This window comes from Oncorhynchus masou, chromosome 18 (assembly GCF_036934945.1).
Source record: "Oncorhynchus masou masou isolate Uvic2021 chromosome 18, UVic_Omas_1.1, whole genome shotgun sequence".
NCBI classification, from domain to species: Eukaryota; Metazoa; Chordata; class Actinopteri; order Salmoniformes; family Salmonidae; genus Oncorhynchus; species Oncorhynchus masou.
Window position 1 is genome coordinate 33,744,219 of NC_088229.1, and position 24,676 is coordinate 33,768,894.

The 24,676-nt window shown below is 44.5% G+C and overlaps 2 protein-coding genes across 7 annotated transcripts in view; one reads left to right on the top strand and one right to left on the bottom strand.

Moving 5' to 3' along the window:
• The window catches only part of noc2l (NOC2-like nucleolar associated transcriptional repressor), a 33,541-nt gene extending 28,527 nt beyond the window's left edge, over positions 1–5,014 (top strand). Inside the window, exons 18-19 of the mRNA XM_064923057.1 lie at positions 3,863–3,973; positions 4,631–5,014. Coding sequence (XP_064779129.1) covers positions 3,863–3,973; positions 4,631–4,782 — 263 coding nt within the window. The 3' untranslated portion in view covers positions 4,783–5,014. The remainder of the gene's footprint in view (positions 1–3,862; positions 3,974–4,630) is intronic.
• Positions 5,015–10,994: 5,980 nt separating this feature from the next.
• samd11 (sterile alpha motif domain containing 11) overlaps positions 10,995–24,676 on the bottom strand; it is an 87,239-nt gene continuing 73,557 nt past the window's right edge. For 5 of the 6 annotated variants that reach the window (XM_064923060.1, XM_064923059.1, XM_064923064.1 and 2 more), the window contains exons 8-13: positions 19,865–19,980; positions 19,284–19,362; positions 18,341–19,107; positions 16,696–16,826; positions 16,174–16,284; positions 10,995–15,590 (exon numbers count right to left, since the gene is read on the bottom strand). In XM_064923060.1, the coding sequence (XP_064779132.1) occupies positions 15,333–15,590; positions 16,174–16,284; positions 16,696–16,826; positions 18,341–19,107; positions 19,284–19,362; positions 19,865–19,980 (1,462 nt within the window). In that variant the 3' untranslated portion in view covers positions 10,995–15,332. The remainder of the gene's footprint in view (positions 15,591–16,173; positions 16,285–16,695; positions 16,827–18,340; positions 19,108–19,283; positions 19,363–19,864; positions 19,981–24,676) is intronic. The other variant, XM_064923061.1, reaches the window with a different exon arrangement.

Here is a 24,676-nt window from a genome sequence, read left to right on the forward strand (position 1 = left end):
TGGTCCTCATTGTAGGGAGAGTTTCCGCAAATGGGCGGGCAGCTGCCGGCAAGCCGCGGGCCCACCTCGCCCCGGCGGCACGTCCCCTTGCGCCCTCTCTCTCTCTCTCTCTCAGGAATCACAGGCTTGGATCCCGGTGGGGGTTCCTAATTCAAACCAGCCCACCGGAACAGCCAGAGGTGGCCGCTCCCCAGTACTTCCCCTACTCCCCCCTCCGCTTCCCTCCAGCTCCCAGGGCTTAACTGGCTGCCCCCGCATGTCCTCCGCACACACAAACCAACCAACCCACCCTCCAGCCCTTGACAACCTTCAAACCTTTGGGCAGCTTACCAAACTGTGGTTGGTTGGAGTCAGCTGAGATTCCCCAGTGGTGGAGATGAAGAGGAGGAAAGTGTGAGGGGAGGAGAAGACTGGTTTCTATGAATGTGTCTAGTTGTTATTGTGGGGTGTCAAGTCCTTCAGGTCGTTTGGGGGCAGACAGGCATGTAGATCCTGCTGTCCCTCACAACCCCAGTCTAGGTCGAAAATATACATGTTAAGATTAGAATTCTAATATCCCAAGAATTCTAAACCATTGTACCAGCAATGCAAGCGAAAATGACTGGAAGTGAATGTTAGCAGTACGGAAAGTTTGCCATCAAAGTGGAAAAATAACTGCAATCGTAGTGAAGTTCAGCTAACTACTCAACAAACACATAGCGTAACTATTTTCCTGTCATTCTATTCATTTAAACATTTTTCAAATGATCTACATCCGCTTTATTTCTTGATTTCCCAACTGCTGGTCACATTTTCAACCCCTATCCTGTAGAATCAGCAATGGCGCAGGTCCCATGAATTTAGTTTTGTTTATTTTCAAATGCTTTCACGTGGAATTATTACTTTTTCCTAACCTGTATATTTTCGACCTCAACCCCAGTCCGGTGGTGGGTGGGTCAGCTGGCTGGATGGCTTTTTGGACAATAAAAAAAAATAAACAGAAAAGCCAATCTACTTTTTCCGCCGGCCAATTGTCCAGGAGAATATATATTTTTTGCCTATTCATTGATGGAAATACCAATAAATACATTTTGGCTGGTCATTCGGATTGGTCATTCTAGGTAGCTCACTGTGTATCGGTGTGTGTGGTCAATATGCTCTTAGTAGTAAGTGTTGGGAGTGTGGCAATTGAAGTGTCTGCCTCTCCTTCTGGCTACCAACATCTTATCAAACCCTACTTTAAAGCTCAGGGACCACTCTGCAGTGGCCTCTGCCACACACACAAGACAGACTCGCCTATTTTACAGAAGGAATTCGTAGCTGTCTGAAGTGAAGCCTGCCTGCTATCTCCATTTTATATATTTAGGCAGCAACTGAGTGTAAGATGTGTGAAATTGGCTGTGGTAAACTGTCATGAGTAATGCATTCTCAGCTCCATCACCATGCAGGTAATAGGCAATTCCAAGGTGGTTAGATGCTACCTACCTGCCTGCATGTGTACACTTCTGGGCCCATATTCATAAAGCATCTCAGAGTACGTGAGCCTGATCTAGGATCAGGTTTCCTCTGTTCATGTAAACGTATTAATTATGATCCAAAATGAAAACTGATAATGTATCAGGACTCATATTCTGAGATTCTTAATTATAAGGATAATTCAGGATTTTGGCATTGAAGCCCTTTATCTACTTCCGCAGACTAAGTTGAACTCGTGGATACAATTTTTATGTAGTTTGAAGGAAGTTTCTAACTAGCGTTAGACTTCCAGAAATTGCGCTATGGTAACTGCTAGCATGCTAGTAGATAGGATTAACTTCCAGTCATGGTGTTGACACTAGTTAACATTGGCTCGTGAAACTACCTCCCTTTGCAAAATTATGCTTTTTTGCCTATTCATTGATGGAAATGCCAGTCAATGGAAATGCATTTGACTGGTCATACTTATTGGTTTATTTACATAATTTAGTTGAATTATATTGGCGCATGTGTACAGTATATTCATGATGTATGTTGTTGTTTATCACACCCGTAGAGCAGGGTTCCCCAACTGGCGGGTAGTTTTGCCCCCAAGGGGCACATTTAAAAAATATATATATATTTTTGTTTGACATAAGACTTAGAACACTGAGAAATCAGCTCCAAGTGATTTTAAGAAATCTGTTCCCAATTATTCCCACACATAATAGAGAGAAACAAGATCGTCTACAAATGTAAGCAGCGTTTGAAATTATTGTTTTAGTCAAACATTATACTCTTATTTGTTTGGGCATCTTGAGGTCAATTTTCCATCTACAAATGATTTGTAATTATGTTCTGGCCCCCATAACCATCTGCTCAAGACAAAATTGGCCTGCGGCTGAATCTAGTTGATGATCTCTGGCGTACAGCATACAGATATTGATTCTTTGAGTCGAACAGACAGCACAAGAGCTGCTGCAGCATCTTGTGGTGCTTTCAAGACAACTGGGAAAGAATACAGAGTTCCCGAATTGGATGACCGTTCAAAACTTTTTTTCTCCAGTCGCAGCTATTTTTCTTAAGTCGTAAGTGCCCCTTTTTCTCCTCAATTTCTTGATATCCAATTTGTAGTTAGTCTTGTCCCATCGTTGCAACTCCTGTAGGGACTTGGGAAAGGCTAAGGTCGAGAGCCATACGTCCTCCGAAACACGACCCTGCCAAGCCGCACCTATCGCTTAACCCAGGAGCCAGCCGCACCAATGTGTCGGAGGAAACACCGTCCAACTGGCGACTGTGTCTGTGTGCATGCGCCCGGTCCGCCATAGGTGTCACTAGAACGCGATGGGACAAGGACATCCCAACCTGCCAAACCTTCTCCTAACCAGGACGCCGCCTCATGGGTCTCCCGGTCATGGCCGGCTGCGACACAGCCCGGGATCGAACCTGGATCAGCTGAGCCACCCGGAAGGCCCTCGAGTTCCCAGTTGTTTTGAACGCAGCATCAAATGGCAGGGGAAGGCAGGCTTCATCAGCGTGTCACACCACATTGCAATGAGCTGGAGGCAGTATGCATTTTGAAAACCTACTTAATTGTTTGAAACCTGAACGTTTTAATGCATATTATGAGGCATGTCCTACCTTGCTTCAAAATAGCCTATTAGATCTTCGGTCTTTCTAAACTGATATTTTCATCTGTCAAATGAAGCCGCTCGCTTGTGCATTGCCCGTTTGGCAATGGTGTTTTCTCGCTAATTGCGTTATGGAACGAACATTTGTGTGTAGTCTACTACCTTATGTTCATTTCTGCTCTTATAATGTGAATAAATAATAGTTTATTTAAAAAATAATTGCTAAACGTTCTGATCTGTTGCATCAGATTCATTGCATTTTTTGTGTTTATTTTATATGTACTGGTTGTATGAATTTTGGATCTTATCGTCCCACAGCTGTCCCAGAGTCGGTTTGGAATAGGCTATTTCTTTCTCGACAAACTGACCAATAGAATAGGTAGCCTAAACTTTTCTAGTAGATTGACCAAGACTAGTGATTTTGCTGTTTGTTACTCGTCTTGTTGGCTGAGGAAAAGTAAATGTGGACAGTTATTCTAACATGTTCAGAGTGCACATCCGAATTTGTGAAGAAGGACCGCACCGCACATCATTGAATCCTCAACTTGCATGTTCTGTTAATATGAATAACCATATTCTAAATGTGATTTCTGTCATTCTGATCACCGTGGGTGGAAACCCTAATCAGGTTATGCACCCAGTGCATATCCGGGAAATTTCTATACTGTCCGGTAAATTAAATGTTGTCGGTCAAATATCCGGCAGCACATTTTCCATACGGAAACCCCGATCTGAATAAAACCAAGTCACAGCTAATGAGGAGTAGTAACTATTTGATTTCTCTTTCTTCTTGCCAGACAAAAAGGGAGGCTCTGGCGAGGAGGATGACGATGATGCTGATCTTCTTCAAGAGCTGTCTGACCTGAGCGACGATGAGGGGGTGGGGGAAGACCATGATGGTGCTTCAGGTTTGTGGACTGGCTTCTCTCTCACAGAGCAGGACAAAGATGTGTTTTCCACACTACTGAGCTGGACTGGACTGGCCTGGTTACGCATCCACTGTAGTTTCTGGAACTGTGACGGAAAGGCTAATGTGAAAATGGAACATGCAAGTCAGCGGAGTACGGTTTGGTTTGGGTCGGCACACTAGTGTGAGTATTAGAGGACACGTACAGGCCTGGTCCAGAATTGATCTCCAGCCTCCTAACACTTTTGTGTTGACAGATCTGTAAGGAATTTGATGGGGTGTAATCAAAATGGTGATGGTGCCACCTAGCCTTCCAATTGAAATGAGGGGAGCATTCCAACATATTGTTCACTCCATCTAAAGGGAACCTGCCATATTCTCCACTCAACCCCATTTTGGGCAGAACTAATCCCAATCACATTTCAGAACAAGCTATTTACATACATTGCTGCCTGATATTGTCTTGTGTGATTTTGTTTTCTACATGTTTCATGTTTTTGTATAACATCAGTATGAAAAACAAAAATAATTCCTACTTAAGGGGTAATCAGGGATTGGTACATCGGCCCAGATTTTTAGACTTTGGCATTGTTTGAATCCCAGATTGCCCCTTTAAATGAATCCCTCTTTCATGCTCTTCTTTCTCCTGTCTCTATAGATGATGATGATGATGATGGTGGTGATGATGATGAAGAAGAGGGGGCTAAAGCCTTGAAGTCGCCCAAACAGCTGTCTAGCATGGCTCTGAAAGAGTTGGCAGAAGGAGACGAGGACTTGGTGGAAGACCTGGAGCTCTCTGACCAGGACTGACACACAGTGACTCATATATATACACACACACGATTGGGGGTGGAGAGAAGAGTGTTGGCTCGGAGCCCATCTTTCCGTACATTCAATCATTACTACTTTCCCTGTGGACTCCTTTCTACTATAATTTGTTTTGGTTTGCTCCATCAATGTGTACAGTACAAACATGTTCTTAATGCAATTGCACATTACAAACTGACCATGCAATTGTATAAAATAAAAAATAATTCCTAGACCTATTTGTTTGTTTCTTAGTGAGACCCTACTGATGCATGTATGCATTGTTAATGTCAGTGTACAGGATTGTGAAAGAACAAGTGTGGTGGGTTGTAGACAAATAAGGGTGTGCGTGTGCAAGTACATGAGCACCTGTTACCCTGTTTTGAACTAGTTTCCTGTGCGTTTACTAGGGTTGCCTTTAGTAAAGGTAATTTGTTAGAAGAAAGGGCTTGACTATACTGTAGCTGGGCTGTGCTAGGTATGGGGGAGGGGTTCCAGCCCCAGGGCAGCAGTGTGCCAGGCAGGCACGGCCATGTCTGATGTCTTGCCAGTCTTCTCTGCCCAGGTGGTGAAGCAGGAACACAGACTGTCTGTTTCCTTGCCAACTAACACACACACACACACACACTTAATCCTCATTTTCTGCACCATCACTACATTTCCTTCCACTGCTTCTTCAGACTGCCTCTATATCATTACTCTTCTCCTTCCTCTGCTTCTATATCATTACTCCTCTGCTTCTTCAGACTGCCTCTATATCATTACTCCTCTGCTTCTTCAGACTGCCTCTATCATTACTCTGCTTCTTCAGACTGCCTCTATCATTACTCCTCTGCTTCTTCAGACTGCCTCTATCATTACTCCTCTCATCCTTCCTCTGCTTCTTCAGACTGTCTCTATCATTACTCCTCTCATCCTTCCTCTGCTTCTTCAGACTGCCTCTATATCATTACTCCTCTTCTCCTTCCTCTGCTTCTTCAGACTGCCTCTATAAAAAGGAGAGTGGACTCCTTCCTCTGCTCTCCCCCTCCACTCATTCCCTCTTTCCACTCTCCTTCCTTCTGGTAGTAAGTGTATTAAGGTAACATTGGAACATTCATTAACAACCCCTAGGCACTTGTGTAGATCTGAAAGGACTGGATAGGTATGAGCAATATGGATAAAATTCCACCTAAAGCCTACCAGCAAGACATTTGTCTCGTGGTTTTCTAACCAGACAAAAGAGACCGTTCCTTGATGAATATCTCATATTTTTGCAGTGTATCGTTAAGACCGTTTTAAAGGGTGTGTGCATAAAAGGGTTCCATAAGGAAAATGTGGCGCCGACATTTGATCAGCATTTTAATTCACTGGACATTTTGAAACATTTACCGGACCCATGTGCATTGGATGCATAACCTGATTAGGACGTCCACCCACGGTGCTCGGAATGACAAATCACATTTAGATTATGGTAATTCATATTAACAAAACATGCAAGTGGAGGTTGGAACGATTTAAAAAATATGTTACATTCAACCATTATTTAAACGGTCCTTAGCAAATTATCATAAGCACTTTGATGATGTTAGAATTGTTGACATTTTACTTTTCCTCAGCCAACTAGTAACGAACAGCAAAATCAGTAGCCTATTACAGTCTAACGTTACTATCTCCCATAGTAGAAAAGTTGATATTCAATTAGTCTGCTTGTCGTGAAAGAAATAGCCTATTCCAAACAGATCAGACTTTAGTTTAAAATGTTAAACTATTTATTCACCTAAGCGCAGCAATGTGCACAAGACAGTAGGATACGCGCCAATGTAAATGCCACAATGCAATTAATGGGAAAACAACATTAGCCTATCACAACGCACCGCACATGATAGCAGTTTTATGTGATAGAGAATAAAATATTTGTTAGAAATTTAGCAAGATGGGAGATCTAACAACAACTAGCATGGTTTGCTAATATTATGGCGATTGTTCCTTTGGTTAGGCCTAGTGGACAATGAAAGTTTATATTTACTGAACAAAAATATAAATACCACATGTAAAGTGCTGGTCCCATGTTTCATGAGCTGAAATAAAAGGTCCCAGAAATTCTCCATAAGCAAAAAAAAAAAGCTTATTTCTCTCAAATGTTGTGCACAAATGTGTTTATATCAGTGTTAGTGAGCATTTCTTCTTTGCCAAGATAATCCATCCACCTGACAGGTGTGGCATGTCAAGGAGCTGATTAAACAGCTTGATCATTACACAGGTGCACCTTGTACTGGGGACAGTAAAAGACCACTCTAAAATATGCCGTTTTGTCCCGCAATGCCACAGATGTTTCAAGTTTTGAGGAAGTGTGCAATTGGCATGCTGACTGCAGGAATGTCCAGACCAGAGAATTAAATGTTTATTTCTCTACCATAAGCTGCCTCCAACGTCATTTTAGAGAATTTGGCATTACGTCCAACTGGCCTCACAACCACAGACCACGTACGTGTATTGCGTCGTGTGGACGAGCGATTTGGCAGTGTAGTTATGGTATTGGCAGGCGTAAGCTACGGACAACGAATGCAATTGCATTTTATCGATGACACTTTGAATGGACAGAGATACCATGACGAGGTCCTAAGTACCATTGTCGTACCGTTCCTCCACCTCCATCACCTCATGTTTCAGCATGATAATGCACAGCCTCATGTCGCAAGGATGTGTACACAATTACTGGATGCTGAAAATGTCCCAGTTCTTCCATGGCCTGCATACTCATCAAACATATCACCCATTGAGCATGTTTGGGATGCTCTGGATTGACTTGTGCGACAGCATTTTCCAGTTCCCGCCAATATCCAGTAACTTCAAACACAGCCATTGAAGAGAAGTGGGACAACATTCCACAAGCCAGAATCAACTGCCTGATCAACTCAATGCGAAGGAGATGTGTTGCGCTTCATGAGGTGAATGGTGGTCACACCAGATACTGACTGGTTTTCTGATCCGAGCCCCTACTTTTTTTAAGGTATCTGTGATCAGTCATATGAAATCCATAGAATAGGGCCTAATGGATTTATTTCAATTGGTTGATTTCCTAATATGAACCATAACTCAGTAAAATCTTTTGAAATTATATTTTTGTTCAGTATAAAATAATGGCCTCCACGGATATGGTCTGATTTTGGCTAGGCTATTTTTAAGCAAGGTAAGAGATGCCTCAATATGTAGTAAAACGTTCCAGTTTCAAACAGTTAAGTACATGTTTTCAAAATGCAAACTGCCAACAGCTCATTGCAAAGTGGTGTGTGACACGCTGATGAAGCCTGCCATTCGTTGCTTATGCATTTGCTGTTTGAGATGCTGTAGCAGCAGCTCTGGTACTGTCTGACAGATTTTCTGCTCAAAGGCTCTGTATCTGTGTGCTGTACACGTGTGATAAAATGCATAACGAATCTCGACTACTGTACATGTGCCAATTTAATTCCTCAAAATTATGCAAATTAACCTATAGACCAATAAGCATGACAAGTCAAATGTATTTACATCGACTGGTATTTCCATCAAAGAATAGGCTAAAAAGCATTATTTCGCAATCGATTTTTTTCTTCTCCTCCGGGACAATTGGTCAGTGAAATCAGCTTTTCGGACGTCTGAGTGATTAACCGAAATTATGGTTCTTTTTCGGTTAAAAAAACCCGAATTGACCAGTTCGTTCGGTTTTTACTGGGAGCTCAATGCACACACTGCACATTTCTCTAGAGATAAATCAGATGCAGCTGAACTGTGCAATGTAGTAGGGTGTTGTAATTTCCAACAGGCCAATATTCTACACTTGGCAATTAACCACAGTAACCAGATTTCCATACAACCTTTTTATGCGAGTAAAGTACATGTCAGATAAATAAAATGTAATGACAGGCCTGATGGAAACAGACGATTTGTTGGTCAACTTTCCAAATGTTGACAACAACAAAAAATGCTATAAGGTGGGATATTTTTGTGTCTGTAAAATTAATTATGCGAGAAATGTAGGTGGAAAACTTGGGAGTCACGCAATGACATGTTGTGGTCATTGCAGGCTAAAGATGAAATAAATTATGATGCTTCACCTGGATTGCTTTGCCAAAAGTCTTGAAGGACTTCCCACATATGCTGAGCGCTTGTTGGCTGCTTTTACTTCACTCTGCGGACCAACTCATCCCAAACCACCTCAATTGGTTTGAGGTCGGGTGACTGTGGAGGCCAGATCATCTGATGCAGCACTCTCCTTGGTCAAATACCCCTTGCAACAGCCTGGAGGTGTGTTGGATCATTGTCCTGTTAAAAACATAGTGCACACCAGATGGAATGGCGTATCGCTGCAAAATGCTGTGGTAGCCATGCTGGTTAAGTGTGCCTTAAATTCTAAATAAATTACTAACAGTGTCACCAGCAAAGCACCCACACACCATCCCACCACCTCCTCCATGCTTCACGATGGGAACCACACATGCGGAGATCATCTGTTCACCTACTATGTCTCACAAAGACCCGGAGGTTGGAACCAAAAATCTCAAATTTGGACTCATCAGACCAAAGGACAGATTTCCACCGGTCTAATGTCCATCGCTTGTGTTTCTATGCCTAAGCAAGTCTCTTTTTCTTGTTGGTGTCCTTCAGTAGTGGTTTCTTTGCAGTAATTTGACCATGAAGGCCTAATTCACGCAGTCTCCTCTGAAGAGTTGTTGTTGAGGTGTGTCTGTTACTTGAACTCCGTGAAGCATTTATTTGGGCTGCAATCGGAGGTGCAGTTAATTGCCGATTTCTGATGCTGGTAACTCTAATGCACTTGTCCTCTGCAGCAGAGGGAACTCGGGGTCTTCCATTCCTGTGGCGGTCCTCATGAGAGCCAGTTTCATAGCGCTCAATGGTTTTTGCAACTGCACAAAGTTCTTGAAATTTTCCGCATTGACTGACCCTCATGTCTTATGGTAATGATGGACTGTCATTTCTTTGCTTATTTGAACTGTTCTTGCCATAAAATGGACTTGGTCTTTTACCAAATAGGACTATCTTCTGTATACCACCCCTACCTTGTCACAACACAACTGATTGGCTCAGATGCATTAATAAGAAGGAAAGAAATTGCACAAATTAACTTTTAACAAGGCACACCTGTTAATTGAAATGCATTCCAGGTGACTACATCATGAAGCTGGTTGAGGAAATGCCAAGGGCATGCAAAGCTGTCATCAAAACAAAGGGTGGCTACTTTGAAGAATCTCAAATATATAATATATTTTGATTTTTTTAACACTTTATTGGTTACTACATGATTCTATATGTGTTATTTCATAGTTTTGATGTCTTCCCTATTATTCTACAATGTAGAAAATAGTAAAAATAAAGAAAAACCCTTGAATTGAGTTGGTGTGTCCAAACCTTTGACTGGTACTGTATATATATATTTTTTTGTCTTTGGAAATTGTTCCGAGGGTCTATAAAATGGAGGCGACCCGCGTGCCACCAGTTGCCTATCCCTGATGTAGGCTGTATCTTCAAGCTGTTGGCTAGAGCACACATGCCACTACCAGAGAGGGCACACTCGCTATATAATGCAATTTTGGGGGGAGAAAACCTGCAGTTGAGTTGAAAATGCAATGGAAATACATTTAACTTTTATTCAGTAATTGGGAATTTAACCGGAAAAGGTATTTTATGTGCGCTACGTCATCACACACAGCTTTTTATCCTCAACAAGTCAATTTGATGGAAACACATCTCTGATGGAAAAATGTGCAAATGGTTTTTATGGTGATTTAAGCATATTCACATGAAAATCTGTCACCAATTGGATGGAAACTTAGTTTGTGACCATAATCCACTGCACATCTACTTGTCTGGTCTGTTTTTTTTTACGCCTTCTACAGAAGAGACGAATGGCTGATATTGAGGGGATTTTGAGAGCAGCTGTTGCTTCGCGAGTTATCGCTTCCCTAAAATACGTGATCTAAGGGATTCATAGTTGGTATTCAGCAGTCATAAAAGTATGCCTTATTTACTTTGAAGAACTTCAAAATAGTTATTTTTGTCAGACCGCCTGTGTCGTAGCTCTATAGAGATGAGTTGATGACTTGGAATGAAATAATAAAGATATCAAATAAAACAAATGTAATATACACAACAACTGAAATATTTTATTAAAGTAATGTGAATATATGATGGTTAATAAGGGATAAGCAGTAATGGGCAGTCACTACCAATCATGAGACTTTTATTTATTATTTTATTCTGTGTTACAGTATTCAACCCAAATAATTAAAACCGAAATATAAAACCGTGATTATTTTTCAATAATCTAAATTGAAACCGAAAGACTTCAAAAAGCACTAGTCACTCAGCACTATAAATGATCGTACAAAAGCCGGCTCTTAGGCATATCGGCTAACGGAAACCCTGTTGTATACAGCACTTGCACACAATGGCAACCAGTTGAGTAGAGCTGAAGACCAAGCCAATGAAATCCCAGCAGAAATCCCAGCAGTGACCAATACATGTCAGTTTGACAGCTTCAGCGGAAACTGTTTTCTTTGAAGGATAAAGGTGGGTGTGAGTGTGTGTGTGTGTGTGTGTGTGTGTGTGTGTGTGTGTGTGTGTGTGTGTGTGTGTGTGTGTGTGTGTGTGTGTGTGTGTGTGTGTGTGTGTGTGTGTGTGTGTGTGTGTCTGTGTGTGTGTGTGTGTGTGTGTGTGTGTGTGTGTGTGTGTGTGTGTGTGTGTGGGGAAGGGTCAGGTTTATCCCCACAGGCAGGGAGGCCTTGGCCTGCGGCACAACCTCACACTCTGACAGCTGGTGTTGACCTGAACCATGCCCCCAGGAGTCCACTCTCCTACAAACACACACCATCCAACAGTCAGAGAAAACACTCCAAAGAGTATTCTCTGACTACTCATATCACTGACTGCTAGTATTCAAGTGAGGAGAGAAAAAAGTCGTTGAGCGTTTCTGACAGTTGGATGCCTTATCTTGGCAAAGGTGAAATGCTCACTGACAGGGATGTAAACCAATTTGAGCACAACATTTGAGAGAAATAAGCTTTTGTGCGTATGGAACATTTCCAGGATTTTTATTTCAGCTCATGAAACATGGGACCAAAACTTTACATGTTGCGTTTATATTTTTGTTCACTATATATTTCCCGAGCTTTCTTATATCTCCTGTATATAGGACAGACACTTCAAACCTTATTCCTTGTTATAAAATCTTTTGCTGTCTTTTTTGCCATTTATGAATGTGTTATTCAACGCGTTTCTATGGGCTATAGTGGTAATGGCTAAATTCAATATTTGATCAAATAATGAAGAAAAAAAAAGTAGACCTAAATTGTAGGTCCTAAAATTAAAAACCAAATAGCTAAATTATCCATGGTATGACCATCTTAAAACAATAGCAGTTCCAATTCTAGTTTAGTATCCCCTTCCCCAATGGCTTAGGCTTTGTCTGCTTTTTTTACCCATCTACCAATCGGTGTCCTTCTTTGCAAACCATTGGAAAACCTCCATGGTTTCTGTGGTTTAATATGTGCTTGAAATTCACTGCTCGACTGAGGGACCTTACAAGTAATTGTATGTGTAGGGTACAGAGATCACAGGAGGCTGGTGAGGGGAGAACAGCTCATAATAATGGCCGTAACGGCGCAAATGGAATGTGTTTGACGTATGTGTTACCATTCCACTAATTTTGCTCCAGTCATTACCATGAGCCCGTTCTCCCCAATTAAGGTGCCACCAACCTCCTGTGACAGAGATGGGGTAGTCATGGCCGTAACTACATATGAGGACACAGAGGTCCAGACCTCTGTCATTTTTTTCTAATTCGAAAAAAACAAAAATATATATTTTGTGCACAATAAAGAAAATCAGTTACGGGTCAAAATCTAATTATTGCATTGATCAAAGCTCAGTGTGCTTATATTATTGATCTGACAATTCTAATCACACTTCCTCTTTGGAAATGAGCAGAATCATGAACAGTGGTTTGTTCGTTATGTTCTCTTGTGTCCCCCTGATTTACCTCCCTGATTTGCCTTTTAGGGGGCCTGAGACCTGAAACGAACTACCCCAGCTCGCAGCCGGCTCAAGTAGCCAGCTAGAGAGAGTCAGAGATGCTGCTGACAGTGTATTTGCGAGATGCTGGACAAAAGGCCATTTTAAACACCGTCCCGCGACTCCTGCTATTTCTACAGACATCCCCCAAACAAACAAAAACGGACTCTTGGAGAATGAGTGCACATCTGGTAAATACTTGATAGATAGATTATGTCAGTCAGGTAGTTGTCTGCCGGCAGAGACATTTATTCAAGTAACGTTCAAGGGCTCTGGCTACTATTGATAAGCCAGCTAGAAGGATGAAATAAGAAGCCAATGTTAAACGGAGCCTACCTCAGCAGGAGTAAAAAATACACTACTAAGTTCTCGTAATAACTTTGCTTTACAGAGAGTAGGCTACTGAGACAGGTAGTGATGTAGCGCTCAGTGGTGAGGCTAAGGCAGGCTGCAATGCATGCAGGAGGAAGCAGAGGAGTCCGAGAGGGAAAGAAAGCAAGCAGAGGTTAGTACAGTGGTTTTCAAACTTGGGGCCGGGCCCCCATGTGGGGTACCCTGAGAACACCTATACTAATCTTATCAAACATGTTAGGAATGAACTAAAACAAACAAAATATATATATATGTTTCAATGAACATCTCCACATGGCCTATATTCCCTATAGGCCTACATTAAGATACACCCCCAAAAAATGCAAACTCTACAGTTTTAAAAATGTAAAATGTTTTTGTTTCGTCACTGCTGCTATGTGTCAGTGTAAATCATTTCTCATATTTCTCCCCATTCAGGGGTATGACGTTACTGTTGTATAGATAATAGGCTATGTGTTGAACTTATAGCCACCAATGTGACAATGGCTGGGGTCATTTTTGTTTGTAATTACTGTTCTCCAAATATAATTTAAATTGAAAAAAAAAAAAACTGGTTATGGCCATGGGGGTAGTCATTTAAAAATCATGTTAAACACGGTCCATGCAACTTATTATGTGACTTGTTCAGCACATTTTTACTCCTGAACTTATTTTGGCTTCCCATAACAAAAGGGTTGAAAACTTATTGACTTGACATTTCAGCTTTTCATTTTTAATTAATTTGTAAACATAGTTCCACTTTGACATTATGGGGTATTGTGTGTAGATCAGTGACACAACATCTAAATTGAATCCCTTTTAAATTCAGGCTGTAACACAACAAAATACGTAAAAAGTCAAGGGGTGCGAATACTTTCGGAAGGCACTGTACATCAAAAGTCCTAATAAATATTATTCCCTCATATTAATCTGCTGAAGTAGAATTCAAGATTGGGGCTTTCTTTTAATAATATACAATTTGGAGAAAATAAAACGGCCAACAAAAACGTCCGTAAGAAAAGTACCACCAAAAATTAGCGAGTCACATTTTGCTCAGTCACAAAGAAAACGTTATTCGTGCAACTACATTTAATGAACCCCCGAAACACATCTGCAACCTTATTTCCATCATAAGCATCATTCTGTACAATTCAGCGTGTTTGTATCTCCCACAGTAGTTAACAGGATTTTCCAATGACATTAGCTCTATGAGCCGAAGCCACCGTTTCGTCACCATCCCATATCAGTTACATTTGGCCCTTTTTTATCAGGGCGTGTCAGAGAAACAACTCAGCGTAGACTGTTGGCTTATGGGCACAACACTGTGTTGTGTGCCTTTGTCACCTTTCAAAGAGTCCCCCTTTGTCTCTTAAAGACAGTTATATGGTACCTGGCCCACTGTTCTCCTTAATATACCACACCTCCCTAAGACTACACATTTTTTTCCCACAAAGCAAAAAACAAAACAAAATAAAACACCAGAAACAAACATGAAATATCGTCCTGATTCCACACATCCGGTAATCTTTGGTTTTGGACTGTGGAATGCATAGTTGCAATAATGAGGGGGGTTTTGAGTCCTTTCGCTCCAGCCTCCGGAATTCTCAGTTCCTCTGAGCTGTTTGGGCTCCTGAGACTGGGAGTGGGGAGAAAAGTGAGTGAGAGAAAAGAGGGAAGAGGCGTCTTCCTTTTAAGTGCTGGGCGCCGCCGGGTGTGTTGTGGAGCAGAGAGAGCGAGAGGGGGGGGGGCTTCCTTCAGCCCAGGAAGGAATAGTTTCCGTTAGCGTCTGTCTGTCTCACTCAGAAGAATGTCGTAGTTGTGGCGCTTCGCTCTTTTTTTTGGCAATCTGACTGAGACCAGCTGTCTGCTCCCTCCCTCTCTTTCTCGTTCTCTCTTTCTCTCTCTCCCTCTGTCGCTTCATGACGTCTCTCCCTCCAGCCCACTGTCGGTCACGTCTTTGGATTCTGCTTGGCTACAGCCACAGTGGAACTTGAAGTTGAAGTCTGTTCAGTTCATTTTCTTTAGTTGTAGTTTTTTGATATTTTACATGAAATGGGGACAATTCTATGTCTGTTACAGGGGGTTTCTCTGAATCCTCTCTACACCCCTCCTCCTTCTCTACAGTTCATGTTCCCTGTGCAGCCAGTTGAGTCCTAGGAGGGCGTCTTGGCCCCCTCATAGACCCCTGATGCGGAGCCGTTCTCCTGCTTGGGGGAGGAGTGACACGGGGGCGGAGGGCCGCTGTAGGGAGAGGAGCTGCTGCTGGCGACGGAGGGGGGTCGCAGTGGGACCGCCAGAAGGGTGTCGGACAGAAGGGGGTCCCTGTCCGGGGGACGCAGGGCAGATGGCGGCACCGGGAGCGCCAACGGGAAGCTGGTCATGTAGAAGAGTCTGCCAACGCGCCGCGCCACCTGAGAGGGAGAGAGCGAATGCCACATGCCGAAGTTAGAGCCGCTCAGCTCACCATGTCACAAGCTGCGTCGCAAATGGCACCCTATTCCTTATATTGTGGCCTACTTATATCCAGAGCCCATAGGACGTAGAAGCCCAAAAGTAGTGCACTATGTAGGGAAGACGGTACCATTTGGGAAGCAGCCTAGTGTTCTACTGTACCACCAGCCTGAGAGAGAGGAGAGGGGTAAGGGCTATGGTACGGTATGCCTGACAATCTGTGTTCTGACAAATGGACTCACTTTTAGGGGCTACACTATCTATCTGCTTTGGTTAACTCTATGACACACTACTAGCTTCCAGCACTCACTAACACACACACACACACACACACACACACACACACACACACACACACACACACACACACACACACACACACACACACACACACCCACACGCACACACACACACACACACACACACACACACACTTGAGGTTTACTCACACAAGAACAGTCTACACATACACGCACATTTGGACTTTGAGGCTGCACACACACCACACACTTCTGCAGTGTGTTGCCATTCAGTGGTGTGTACCTGAGAGCGTATCTTGAGCGCAGGGCCCAGCTTCAGTCCCATGGTGTTGAGCAGGTGCTCCTCTGTGAGCAGCGGGAGTGTCTCTCCGTCAATGGCCTGCTCCCGAAACACCTTCAGGAGAGACACAGCCACTTCAGCCAGGGCCCAGACAGACACACACACATGCAATCACCCGCTCACTCATACACTCACCAGCACTCATATACACACACACACATACACACAAACCCACACTCATACACACACGCTCACAGAGTCTGAACCAATACTCACACCACTCATTTCCAACAGTGACGTGTGTGTGTGTATGAGTGTGTATAACATTGAGCGGGCCGTGGTGCTGTGAGAGATAACAGTGGTGTTATAGCTATATAATTAAATAGTAGTAAAACTTCTGATTGAGGTGACAAAATATGCTCTACCCTACTCTTCCACCAGCCCGCCCTGACCGCTCTCTCCCCCTGTCTCTCTCTTTCTCTGGTTGAAAGTGTGGATAAACCAGAATCCTGATCTGGTTCTTACCTGTGTGTACTCCGCACAGCCGGCCAGGCCTCCCACAAAACCACACACCTCCTCCACACTCCACTTGCTTATGTCCTCCACCGGGGGCGCCGCAGAGTCCTCACTGTCCATTAACAGACCTCCCATACCGCCTGGGTGAGGAAGAGGGGGAAAGGGGTTGTAAATCACCAAGTCTTATTCTAAGGGCACACCGTAGTAAAACTTGCAATGGACAATGAAAATGAGCGTTCCCTATTGAACAATTTCTGGTAGTTCTCTCCTTGTTTCTATCAGGTTTCTTCCGTTAGGTGCCTATTGAACACTACCCAGAACAGACCTTGACAAATAGCTAACATATACCCAACAGCGCTTCTCCCTTTCTTTCTCAATATCTAATTCTCTTTCACGCACAAACTTTTTCTCTCTCCCGCTGACTCTCTCTTTGTCCTGGTGGCTGTTTGGCAATTGTGTGAATAGACATAATATTTAATTGCATTTAAGAATGTGATTCTTTATCTCATGTTTAAAAGTGTACTTCATCCATGTTTTGTGTTTCATACTATTGTTGTGCCCCTCCCCCTCTCCCTCCATATGGTTGTGGTGATAACCCTGTGTGTATAAGGGTCAGTGGCAGGGCCCCTTCCAGAGGGAGGTCTCCACGCTCATTACTTTCATGTGCCTGCCCAGGGCCGTGAGAGTGTGTGTTAGTGTGTGTTAGTGTGTGCCTGTGTGCGTGCGTGTACGTGAGAGTGAGTGTGTGTGTGCTAGTGTGTGCGTGCGTGCGTGTTGCGTGTTAGTGTGTGTGTGTGTGTGTGTGTGTGTGTGTGTGTGTGTTTTGGCCCCCACTGTGAACCTGGCCATTTTGCATCTGGTTCCCTAAGCAGTTTCTGTCTGTGTTTTCAAACGTTCTCTTTATTTAATGACAGTCATTATACATAGGCAACTAAAACCAGGTATCTAATTGACCTAAAAAGAGTTGCTCTAGGGTCAAGGTGCAATTCTGTGTGTATTTGCAAGTTTAAGCTACAGTGAATTCAAATGGGACAGTCTGCAATACTACATAAAAGTGAAATCCCCTTAACCAGGGGTTCCCAAACTCTTTTTCTCTGTGGACCGGCATGTAAACCTGAAATATTATTATTATTATATTTTTTGCGTACCGGTGGATAGAGGGGGGGGGGGGGTATGAGCTTGTGGCTTATTTGATTATTACCGGCCCCCAGCTCAAACCCGACCAAGAACAAGCTCATTTACGGTATTTCTTCTGATTTCATAGGGTGCCTTGGTAGGCTGCAAACAGACAGTGGCACTACTTTTCATTTGGTATGCAATCCAAATTGCTATCTAGCAAGCAACTTTCACTTTGGGACTGCTCACAAAAATGACTGGGGAAACATGTTGTTCAGTACAAACCAAACTGAACGCATCCCTGCCTTCATAGCACCACAACAAGACCACTTATGCTGTTTGGACAATCACTAAGATTGTATTTGGCTGTTATCGTTGCATAACACTGCTCTCGGGTGCAGCAGTTGTAACGCCTGTTGAGATTGGCTGGTAGCATGGCTAGCCAAATAGCATTTACAGGTTGCAGTTGGGAGTGACTTCTAAGTATCATACAGTTGATAGGTGACAGTGTTATGATGCATGTGTATGTGTTACTCACCAGTGTGGAAGTAGGGGCTTGTGTAGGGAAATCCAAAGGGTAGCGACTGGCCGTGGAGCCCTGGCAGAGGAGGCATGGCGCCAGGTGGAAAGTGGTACTTGACATCGCTCTTGCCCAGCCCCGGGGTGAAGAGATGATGACCGGGTGGTGAATCTGCACCCGCCGAGCTACAGGGGGCACTAAGCCGGCCCGAGCCCTCGCCCGCCTCTTTGGCACCGTCACACCCCCCCTTCCCGCCGCTCTCTTTCCCCCTGTCCCTGTGAAGCCCATGCCAGTCGGTTGCCTTGGCAAACAATCCCTCATGCCTATCCTCGCCCATCTCCGTCTCGCTATCCGAGTCCTTCATTTCTTCATCCTGCCCATCTGCATCTACGTCCCTCCCTCGGCCCTCCCTCTCTTGGTAGTCTCCCCCCCTGGGTTGCTGGGGGCCTTTCCGTGAGCCCCCCTTACTCAATCCGGCCCCAGCCCCGGAGCCTTGTCCCTGGGTATCTTTGGGCGTTGTGGACCCCGAGGGCCCCTGGTGGTTGAGGGAGAGTAAAGGGGTGCTGGTGTGTCGGAGCATCAGCATGGCGTTTTGGCGTCGGCTGAGCTCCTCGTGGAGGGGGTGTCCCTCGGGCAGGTGGTGGAGACTGCGCAGGGCGGGATGGTCCGGAGGGAGGCCGTGGGGTAGGCCCATGGGGTCAGAACCCCCCAACACACGCTGCTGCTGCTGCCTGTGGAGACTCTCCAGCTCCTTGTGTCTGAGCAGCTCTGCTGACATCTCCAACCTGGGACCGGACATAGAGAAGAGAGGTTGGGGCTGGTGGTACCACACACACACTATACACGGAATGTTACGATACAGACACACACTACTACAGCATTAACATCACACACACACCCCGTCACAGCACTGACAGCCACACATACACATGCACCACAACATTAGAAGACAAAGACAAACCTGGCCAAGTTCTGCTTCCGAAGCATTTCCTGTTGCCGGGCAAACATTTCAGCTTGGGCAGGCTGGAGGAAACCATAGCCTGAGGAAAACACACACACAGAAAACACACATCGATAAGCACACACCCCAATTAAGAGATTTCTGACATACAGTTTACATGGAGTATTCAAATGCAATGACCCCCTGTGTAATATCAATGCCTCACAAAGAATCTGATTTTTACCGAGAAAATGACATTATTTAAAACATAAATGTTAGGATTGATTCACGATTCTCAATCAAGACGGTCAATATGCACAGTCATTCCATTGAAAATGTTCCCATTTCCCAATTTTGGTGGGAATACAACTAATGTCTACCATAAGCCAATTGTGGTTCTGGTTTGCATTAGCACCTAACTCGCCATTAATAAGTGCAGGCTGTGGTTAGCCTACTAGCATTAGCATCTAATTTATCATTAGGTGTAGGCCCCATATTAATTTCTGTAGTTAGCCTGCTAGCATTAGCATGTAATTTGTCATTAGGTGTAGGCCCCATATTAATTTCCGTAGTTAGCCTGCTAGTGTAAGCATCTGTTTTACCGGGGGACTGGCACAGGGAGGAGGGCATGGCCAAGAAGGGGGGCCGCAGGTGGGGTCCCAATGTGATGTGAGGGCCATTCTGGGTTGACAGCAGAGGAGGAGGATGGGACATCTCCCTGCGGACACACAAACAAAAACACACCACATTAAAACCAACAGAAATTAACAGTAAAAACTATAAACCTTCAAACAAATTGCTGGGATTTTTTCATTGGAATACTCTGCTATTACTTTCACGTTAAATGCACACATTCAGGCAGATTATGGAACAGTTCGTCAGGCCTAGAACCCTGAGAAATAATGAGAGCAGACTTATTCATAGGCTGGGCTGGCTAGTTGGTTTCGTAACAGTACTCTACAGTATATTGAAAGCACTGAGTATAAAACTGGTTTGAAGTGAAAACCTGTATGTACTACAGTGGGTCTCCAGGACCCGGTTTGTGGTGTGTTTTGGTGACTGGCGCTGGCCACGCACACACACATGCATACTCACCCTTACACACACATGCACACACACATAATGAGGGCTGACTACACAATGGGAGTGTGTCAGGCTCCGACAGCTGGGGCGGCCCCTGCGTCTCGACCGGGGCCACGGGCTGAAGGACCTTCTAATTAACACTAATCCTCCTCCTTTTCCCCCACCCCTCCCTCTCTCTCCCTCTCCGGGCCGCATTGAGCGATTGAAAAGGCGGCCGTGTCCTGCAAACCCTATTTATGAAAAGGCCTCTCTATTATGTGCTTCTCCTTTTGTCCTTGTTCTGAGCAAAGAAAAGCTCCTCTCTCTTTCTCTCCCTGCTCTGTCAATCGTCCCAAAGGGGCAGGGGAGACAGGGGAATTTGATGTAAGAGGAAAAATGTGCGGTTGGTGAAGGGTTGGAGAAGAAGAGACATAAGAATCTGTTCTTCAGCTTGGTGTGTTTCAGGGAGCATGTGGAAGTGTCACTGGGTACGGGGGTGTGTGGTGATCTGTTGATTGTCTATGTGTCTTCTGGCAAAACCATTTAGGCCTTTTCCTGCACACACACACACACACACACACACACACTTTCTCTCTCAATCGTGCAATTGGGCTAAATAGCATCAGTTTGCTGCTTTGGAGATATGCAGCTCACATAAGGACATCGTGATGGTGAATACAGACAAATTACACCATATTTGCATGGGACCACAGCTATTGGTTTGGAACATTTGTGTTGAAAATCAACTAGCGCCTACATGTCTCTGTCCTTACACATACAGCAGAGAGAGAGAAAGAAATACAGAGAGAAAGAGAGAGAGAAGGGGAGGGAGAAAGAGAGACAGGGAGGGAGAGAGGGAAAGAGAGAGAGAGGGGGGGGGAGAGAGAGAGAGAAGGAACGAGAGAGGGAGTGAGATGGAGAGGGAGAAAGAGAGACAGGGAGGGAGAGAGGGAAAGAGAGAGAGAGAGGAAGAGAGAGAGGGGGGAGAGAGAAGGAACGAGAGGGAGTGAGAGATGGAGAGAGAGAAACGGAGGTGGGGGGGTGGTGAGAACCATTTATTGATCGGCGGCCTGTCGCTAAAATGTTCATGCAAATCGTATAACCGCTCTCTCCGGCGGTGCCTCGCACTCTGGTGGCAGCTCCAATTAATCTTGAGGAAGGGCCGGGGCCGTGTGACCCTGTGGCCCACTAGCCAGGGCCCCGCCGCTGCTTATGTAATTACACCGCCCAGTTTGTAATCACCTGGCCTAATCCCTCAGGGCTAGCAATTAGACTGGGCCGCGCCGCTGTGCTACGGCCACAGTAGACTAGGGCCCCTGTATGCCAAACCTCCATTCATTTCACTCCCTCCCTGTGTCTCCTAGCCTAGCCTAGCATTAGCGCTAGCCCACAGATGAATAACGGTCAATTAAAGCTGCATGACTGAGGCCACCAGGCGTCCGCCACACCATAATTAGGCCTAATCACAATGTGGAAGGAGTAGGGAGAGACTGAGGGAGGGAGCGAGACAGAGGGAGAAGGGTGGGGGAGAGAGGGCGCCAGACGTGTTCTCTCTCCTTTTATAGGAAGCAATTTGGGGGAAGGTGGCGGCTACACAACATGACCAAAAGTATGTGGACACCTGCTCGTCCAACACCTCATTCCAAACCATGGTCATTAATATTGAGTTGGTCCCTCATTTGCTGCCATAACAGCCTCCACTCTTCTGTGAAGGCTTTCCACTAAATATTGGAACATACAGCCACAAGAGCATTAGTCAGGTCGGGCACTGATGTTGGGATATTAGGCCTGGCTTGCAGTCGGTGTTCCAATTCATCCCAAAGGTGTTCATTGGGGTTGAGGTCAGGGCTCTATTCAGGCCAGTCAAGTTCTTCCACACCGACCTCAACAAACCATTCTGAAAGGACCTCACTTTGTGCACAGGGGCATTTTCATGGTGAAATAGGAAAGGGCCTTCCCTAAACTGTTGCCACAATGCTGAAAGCACAGAATCGTCTAGAATGTTATTGTATGCTGTAGCATTACGATTTCCCTTCACTGGAACCAAGGGGACTAGCCCGAATCATGAAAAACAGCCCCAGATGATTATTCCTCCTCCACCAAACTTTACAGTTGGCACAATGCATTGGGGCAGGTAGCGTTCTCCTGGCATCCGCCAAACAGAGGAGAGACGATTTTTATGCACTACGCATTTCAGCACTCGGCGGTCCCGTTCTGTGAGCTTGTGTGGCCTACCACTTCGCAGCTGAGCCGTTGTTGCTTCTAGACATTTCTACTTCACAATAACAGCACTTACAGTTGACCGGGGCAGCTCTAGCAGGGCAGAAATTTGACAAATTGACTTGTTGGAAAGGTGGCATCCTATGACGATGCCGCGTTGAAAGTCACTGAGCTCTTCAGTAAGGCCATTCTATTGCCAATGTTTGTCTATGGAGATTGCATCCCTGTGTGCTGAATTTTATACACCTGTCAGCAATGGGTGTGGCTGAAATAGCCAAATCCGCTAATTTAAAGGGGTGTCGACATACTTTTATATATATATATTAACCAGTTTGCTCTGCCTGTCTGTGTAGTTTACTGTGCATTCTATTAAGTGCGTTACAAACTCCCATCTGACCAACCATAAACACGTTTCATATTTTATCAACAATATATACACTGAGTGCACAAAACATTAAGAACGCCTTCCTAATATTGAGTTGGATGTCTTTTGGGTGGTGGATTTAAAACTTCTTCACGATCGGTGTCCCTTCCACGGGACGGTTGAGCTAACGTAGGCTAATGCGATTAGCATGAGGTTGTAAGTAACAAGAACATTTCCCAGGACATAGACATATCTGATATTGGCAGAAAGCTTAAATTCTTGTTAATCTAACTGCACTGTCCAATTTACATTAGCTATTACCGTGAAATAATACCATTCTATTGTTTGAGGAGAGTGCACAATTTTGAACATGAAAAGTTATTAAAAAACAAACTAGGCACATTTGGGCAGTCTTGATACAACATTTTTAACATAAATTCAATGGTTCGTTGGATTTATTAAAACTTAGACTGATCCAATGAACCATTGCATTTCTGTTCAAAACACTGTAAATGTTTATATATTTGTTCACAAACATTTAACAACACAGCATTTTGCACACACTTTCACAGTCACAGAACACAATATTACATTAAACAATGTCTCTCTCTTCAATGTACGTCTCTCTCTAGCTAACACTAGTAACATCCCAAGTCTCTCTCTCGCTCTCTCTCTCGCTCTCTCTCTCTCTCTGTCTCGCTTTATCTGTCTCTTTCCTTCTCTCCCCACCCACCCTCTCTCTTTCTTTTTCTCTTCCCGCCTGCAGAGAGGCCAGGGGCTCCTGGGGATTCACTCATGTGTGACGACCTGTCAGAGTGGCGACAGCGGCCCCTTCCCACAGCGGGACAGTGTGTGTGTGTGTGCATGTGTGCATATTAGTGTGTTTAATAGTAAATGGCTGCATACTGTGTGCATCTTGGTGTGTGTGTGCATGCATGCGTGTGTGTGTGTGTGTGTGTGTGACAGGGCTGTCCTTAATGACGGGAGCGTGGGGGGATTAGGAGCGCCGCGCGGCCGCCTTCGGCTCACGCTCCACGGAAACACATTTACACAGGAAGCTCATTAAAATGGATGAGGCTTCCCCTCTCTCTCACTCCTTCTCCATCTCTGTTTCTCTCGCTGCTTCTCTCACGCTCTCTCTCTCTCTGCTCCTCTCTCCATCTTGCTCCTTCTCTTTATCCTTCTCTCTTCCTCTCAAATGCTCCTTCTCTCTTTCTATCTCTTTCCCTGTCTCTCCTCTCTATCCTATTGCCTTTCTCCTATCTTCTTTTCCCTGACCCTCGCGTCCCCAACCTCATTCTATTCTTTTCCTCCATCTCTCTCCCTCTACCTTTCTATACCACCATCTCTCTCCCTCTACCTTTCTATACCACCATCTCTTTCCCTCTACCTTTCTATACCACCATCTCTCTCCCTCTACCTTTCTATACCACCATCTCTCTCCCTCTACCTTTCTATACCACCATCTCTCTCCCTCTACCTTTCTATAACACCATCTCTCTCCCTCTACCTTTCTATAACACCATCTCTATCCCTCTACCTTTCTATAACACCATCTCTCTCCCTCTCCTCTACCTTTCTATACCACCATCTCTCTCCCTCTACCTTTCTATACCACCATCTCTCTCCCTCTACCTTTCTATAACACCATCTCTCTCCCTCTCCTCTACCTTTCTATACCACCATCTCTCTCCCTCTCCTCTACCTTTCTATACCACCATCTCTCTCCCTCTCCTCTACCTTTCTATACCACCATCTCTCTCCCTCT